The sequence below is a fragment of the Orycteropus afer genome, unplaced genomic scaffold (assembly GCF_000298275.1).
Source record: "Orycteropus afer afer isolate SDZICR_OR568_19922 unplaced genomic scaffold, OryAfe1.0 scaffold01010, whole genome shotgun sequence".
Classification (NCBI taxonomy): Eukaryota; Metazoa; Chordata; class Mammalia; order Tubulidentata; family Orycteropodidae; genus Orycteropus; species Orycteropus afer.
The window spans coordinates 191,540-197,151 of NW_006922597.1; the positions used below are offsets into that span (position 1 = coordinate 191,540).

At 45.2% G+C, this 5,612-nt stretch overlaps 1 protein-coding gene across 1 annotated transcript in view; it reads left to right on the forward strand.

Annotated features, from left to right (window-relative positions):
- IQSEC2 (IQ motif and Sec7 domain ArfGEF 2) overlaps positions 1–5,612 on the forward strand; it is a 98,727-nt gene that overhangs the window by 89,765 nt on the left and 3,350 nt on the right. The window contains exons 9-12 of the mRNA XM_042783392.1: positions 628–767; positions 1,542–1,667; positions 3,703–3,802; positions 4,691–4,852. Of these exons, the coding sequence (XP_042639326.1) occupies positions 628–767; positions 1,542–1,667; positions 3,703–3,802; positions 4,691–4,852 (528 nt within the window). The remainder of the gene's footprint in view (positions 1–627; positions 768–1,541; positions 1,668–3,702; positions 3,803–4,690; positions 4,853–5,612) is intronic.

Genomic DNA, 5,612 nt, shown 5'->3' on the forward strand with positions numbered 1-5,612 from the left:
ACAACTCAGTACTGTATATGCAAAAGGGTTCATATTTGTTGTCTGTACTTGAGTTTGGGTTTTTTAATATTGTTTTACTAAGTGGATATACTATATTTTACTTAACTGTTCTTCTCTTGTTAGAACTTAGGTTGTTTCAAATTTTTCCCTACCATAAATGACAGTGAACATCCTTGTATATATCTTTTTGCATATTTCTGATTAATTCCTTAGGGCAGATTTTTAGAAGAGGAATCACTAGGTATCAACATTTAGGCCAAATTACCTTTCAAAATAGTTATGCTAATACACATGCCCACTTCCCTGCACTCTTACTAACACTGGGTATTATTATTTAAAATTATATTTGCTAATTAGAAATGTAAAAAAAAAAAGTACCTAATTGTTTTAATCATAGTATGTTCTGAGTTTTTAGACAAAATCCTCATCCATGAGAAGAAAACAAATTGGCTGTTTTGCTGGAGGGCATCTTATCTGGCCCTGATCCTGGCTGAGAGATTTAGGGGTCCACTCCCTCCAATCCTGACCATTATCATGGTCCATGCCTGGGTGTGGTGTGTTGTGAAGAACCCTTATCACCCACTCAATACATTTATACGTTATGTCCATGTTACTCCCCTAACCTAGGGGTTGACAATGGTGAAGACATCCCCCGAGACCTCCTGGTAGGCATCTACCAACGCATTCAGGGGCGTGAACTACGGACCAATGATGACCATGTGTCCCAGGTGCAGGCCGTGGAGCGCATGATTGTGGGCAAAAAGCCAGTAAGTACCTTGGGAGGCTGCCAAGGGGACAGGGTTCTGGTCTGCCTCTGTCACTGTTTGGAAAGTCACTGCACTTCTCTGACCCCTGGGTTCCTCTTACCTGCCAAATGGAGTAGATGATAATGCATCCCCCAGGGGGCTTGTGGTGCAGATTGAGATGCTCTATATGAATTCATCTAGCATGTTATGTTGTAAGGTACATAGTTGTTGAAGTATAAATATTATCATCCTTACCACTTCTGGTTTTGTCTGTTCATCCCAAGTAAGGAGCCAAGATAGTAACAAACGCAAGAACACACTATAGTCATCTAGTCAGAAAACATGTACAGATGCCTTTCCACTGAGGCTGGCATTTCACTGGGCACCAAAGATATGGATATGAATCAGATATTGTGTCTGTCCTTGGGAGCACTCACAGACCAGTGGGGGCATCCGTTAAGGGGAGCACAAAAGAGGGAGAGTTCATTTCCAGCATGAAGAAATTGGGAAACACTTCTTAGAAGACATTTAGAATTGGGCTTTGAAGGAAGGGCATAATGTGGCCATATGGAGCTGGCCAAGGAAGGCATTCTAGACAGAGAAAACAACACAGGGACAAAGGCAAAGCACTAGAACACTTAGACCTTAGTAGTTTATATCCATCCTTGTGTCAGAGTGACAGTGATATGTATCAGTGGTACACTTCCTGTCATTTTGCTCTTGGAGGTTAGGGTGCTAGAGGCCCGAAGCTGGTGGGCTAGCCTTGCTGATACCTATTTCTTCATGCCTATCTAGGTCCTGTCTCTTCCTCACCGTCGACTGGTTTGCTGCTGCCAGCTCTATGAGGTGCCAGATCCAAACCGCCCCCAGAGGCTAGGGTTGCATCAGCGGGAGGTCTTCCTCTTCAATGATCTCCTCGTGGTATGAGCACTGTGGGGGAGGAGGTGGAAGGGAGATGATGAGCTTGGACCCTGGGTCTGGTGTGAACAATACTAACCTTGGTAGGTAGAGGTGTGGTGGGTAAGGTTCTCTGCCATGTGATCTATGTGATCTTGGGCAAGGCCTAGGCCTTCTCTCTATCCCTCCTTTTTTCTAAAAGATCCTTTTGGAGGTAGTTACAGCCACAAAGGCACAGAAAATGTGAAGACGAGGGGAGATGACAGACTTACAGTCTGGGAACTGATAGGAAATGTCCCTGTCCACTGCAGTAGTTCAGAGGGTTGGGTGGTGGTTGTTGTTAGGTGCTGTCGAGCCGGTTCTGACTCCTTTGCCATCCTCATACTTGCTATGCTTGAGCCCATCGTTGCAGCCACTGTGTCAATCCATCTTGTTGAGGATCTTCTTCTTTTTCACTGACCCTCTAGTTTATCAAGTATGCTATCCTTTTCCAGGGACTGGTCCCTTCTGGCAACATGACCAAAGTATGAGAGATGAAGTCCAGGGTTGGGTAAAGGGAGGTAAATCTGTGAACCTGGGTTTAGTCTGAAACCTTTGTGTCACTGGGATATTTGAATGAGTCAAAACAGAGCTCATCACCAGGGCAGATGCTTCTCTCTTAGGACTGGGACTTTTAGAACTCTGTCGGCTATAAGGGAATTTCTGAGTCTCCCACATAACCTCTTACCCAGGGCAGGAACTTGCTTCCTAGTTGGTCCCTTGCTGTAGGGGACAGAAAGCTGCCTGCCTCCAAGGCAGCCAGTTTCCTTGTCAGACAGCTCTGACTACTAGAATCTCTCTCTCTATGAGCTTCTTCCAACAGTTTTCACTCAATCCTTGGGATCATGGAGAACAAGTGTTCTCCCTCTGCTCTGAGATAGCTCTTTGGGGATCTGAAGGGCAGTGATCCTGTCCCCTCTTAGACTTTTCACCTTTAGAGCAAGGTTTCTCAACCTTGGCACTATTGACATTGGGGACAAGATAATTCTTTGTTGTTGGGGGCTGTAGGAGGTTTAAGTTTAGCCTAGTATCTTTGTCTCTACTTACTAGATGCCAGTAGCACTCCTCCCAACCAAAAATGTCTCCAGACATTGCTAAGCGCCCCCTGTGGGGCAAAATCACCCCTAGCTGAGGACTACTACTTTAGATAAGCACCTCCAAATCCCTCTCTGAGCCTCAATTTCCTTCTCTGTGAAATGGGGCTGATCCCTACCTCATAGGGTTGTCATGAGGATTAAGTAAGATATTGGATATGGAATGGCCTAACCCTGAAGAGTGCCTGGCTTACAAACATCCATCACATATTGACAGCTGTCATATGTCCAGCTCTGTGCTAGGCACTGGGTACGCAGAGGTGAGTTAGACACAGTCACTGTTCTCAAAGATCTCACAGTCTAAAAGATTAAAAAAAAAAATTTCACAACTGTGTACTGTAACCATCCTGAAATCAAATATCTTTGCTTTTAAGAATTACTTGCAGACTGTATTAATTGATTTCAGAGTGCCTAAGTACTTGATAAAGACCTTGGGTTTTTCAGAGTAAAACCAGCTGTTCAGCAGAGACTACCATTACATGCTAGGCCCAGTGGGGGTGGGTGAAAGATATTAAAACCAGACCCCTGCCTAGGCACTTCCAGTCCAGCGGGGCAATCATTTCTCAGAGGACTAATGTAAAGCCTAACAAATGAAAGGTACTGAACCAGTACTCTGGAAACTCAGAAAAGGAAAAAAAAAAAAATCTGTGTGGGGTGTCAGGACAAGCTTTCTGGAGGGAGCAGCACTCACTTAGTTCTTGTAAAAATTGTAGATGCCTGTTGTGCATCATCCTTACATCAGAAACTTGCAATTTTCTCCCATCTTCCCTATTCTGCTCCTCAAGTTTTGCCTGACTTGTGGGTATGTGTGTTCATGTATATATGTCTGTTACTAGAGATGGGAGGGAGGATACTGGAAATAGGTGACATGTGGAAATTTCCCACCCCAAACCCCACCTCTTGTCTTTTCCCCAACCCTACCAAAGGTCACCAAAATTTTTCAGAAGAAGAAGATCTTGGTAACATACAGCTTCCGTCAGTCCTTTCCCCTCGTGGAAATGCACATGCAGCTCTTCCAGAATTCATGTGAGTCCCTTCTTGAATCCCAGCCACCTAAAAGTCAATGCCATGGCCCCCATGCTCATCCTTTATCCATACCAGCCTCCCATGGCTGCTTCTCCAGCCAACTATTCATTTTTATTAGCCTCTAGTTTTTGGAGTTCTTTACAACCAGGCTAAAGTCTCCAAGGAGTCCCTGGGTGGCAAAAAAAAAATGGTTAAGTGCTGGGCTACTAACCCACCCAGAGGTGTCTCAGAAGAAAGGCCTGGCAATCTACTTCTGAAAGGTCATAGCCTTGAGAATCCTGTGGAGCAGTTCTACTCTGCACACTTGGGATCACCATGAGTCAGAATCAACTCTATTGCAACTGGTACTGGTAAGGTCTCCAAAGCACCTACTTGGTCCCAGGGTGAAGGGCAGGCAGGCCAGGGTGGAGTACAGCTTGGGTCTAGCCCTTGACTCTTACAACAAACCATGGTGTGTGTGTGTGTGTGTGGTGTGTATGTGTGTGTGTGCGTGCACATGCATGCACTCTTTGGAGGGAAGGGAGGAAGGCTGAAGATAATGGCTATCATGCTATACCTTGGAGAACTGAGCAAGGAGCAGCTTTGTTAGGTGACATCTGGGCAGCAGACACAATATGAATACAGGCCAAGGCGTAAAGGACAGGTTTTCTAGAGAAGAGCACAGAGTTGTTTGCCTTTACACCTTAAAGTGCAGGGAGTAGTAACAGGGCCATGACTACCAGGAGTTATGGGATTTGAGGGGAAGAGGGGAGCATTGAAGTTTCTAGCGAAGAGAAGAGGCATGATTAGAGCTTGGCATTAAAAAAAAATCATTCCACTTAATGAGCCACCTGGCTTCAATCCTGACAGAGGTATCCTTCCTATCCTGCTACCTCCCTTTCCCCACAGATTATCAGTTTGGGATCAAGTTGCTGTCTGCAGTACCTGGTGGGGAGCGAAAAGTCCTCATCATTTTCAATGCTCCCAGCCTCCAGGACCGGCTGCGCTTCACATCTGACCTACGGGAGTCCATTGCTGAGGTGCAGGAAATGGAGAAATACCGTGTAGAGTGTGAGTAGCCCAACCCACCTCCTTTCCCCTCTCCTAATATACTGCCCTGCAGAAACCAAGAATCCTGTCCTCTGAGAATCTCAGAGTTGAGAGTTAGCTTGTCCAACTTTCCTCCCCTCATTCCTGCAACCCTTCAGCCTCTGCTTGAATGACAAGGGGCTCATTACTTCTGAACCTCAGATTAGTATTCCAAACCCTAATGATAAACCAACTCTTCCTTCTGTTGAAATGCAGGGTACTGAAGGTAGGACTCTATTTTCAGATCCCAGGTATGCTACTTATCTGGGTAAAGTGGGACAAACTGCTTAACCCTCTGAGCCCCAGATTATTGATACATGAAATTGGAATAGTGAAATCTCCTTCACAGAGTTGTGGAGATCAAATGAGATAAGGTGGATGAAGTATCCTAATACATCTTAGATGTTCAACAAATATTATTCCCCTGCCAACCCTCTCTTCTACACTCCCCACATATTAATTCCTGAGCTGAGTCCCAGTGACCTATCCTCCTAGAGGCTATACCAAGTCATTTTGATCATACATAATGGAAAATAGTGATTACATCTCCTTCCTCCCAATGTCCTCCAAGTTTTTTCTTCTCCAGGCTAAGCAGTCCCAGTACCTTGTCACAGTTAAAATAACATAATGTTAAGGAGAAAGAGGCAGGCAGACAGAGAGACAGAGGCACTGGGCAGCTCCTTGGTGAGGCTTCCATAGTTCTAGGGTCTACTCTACTCCTCAGCAAAGCAGGGGGAAATTT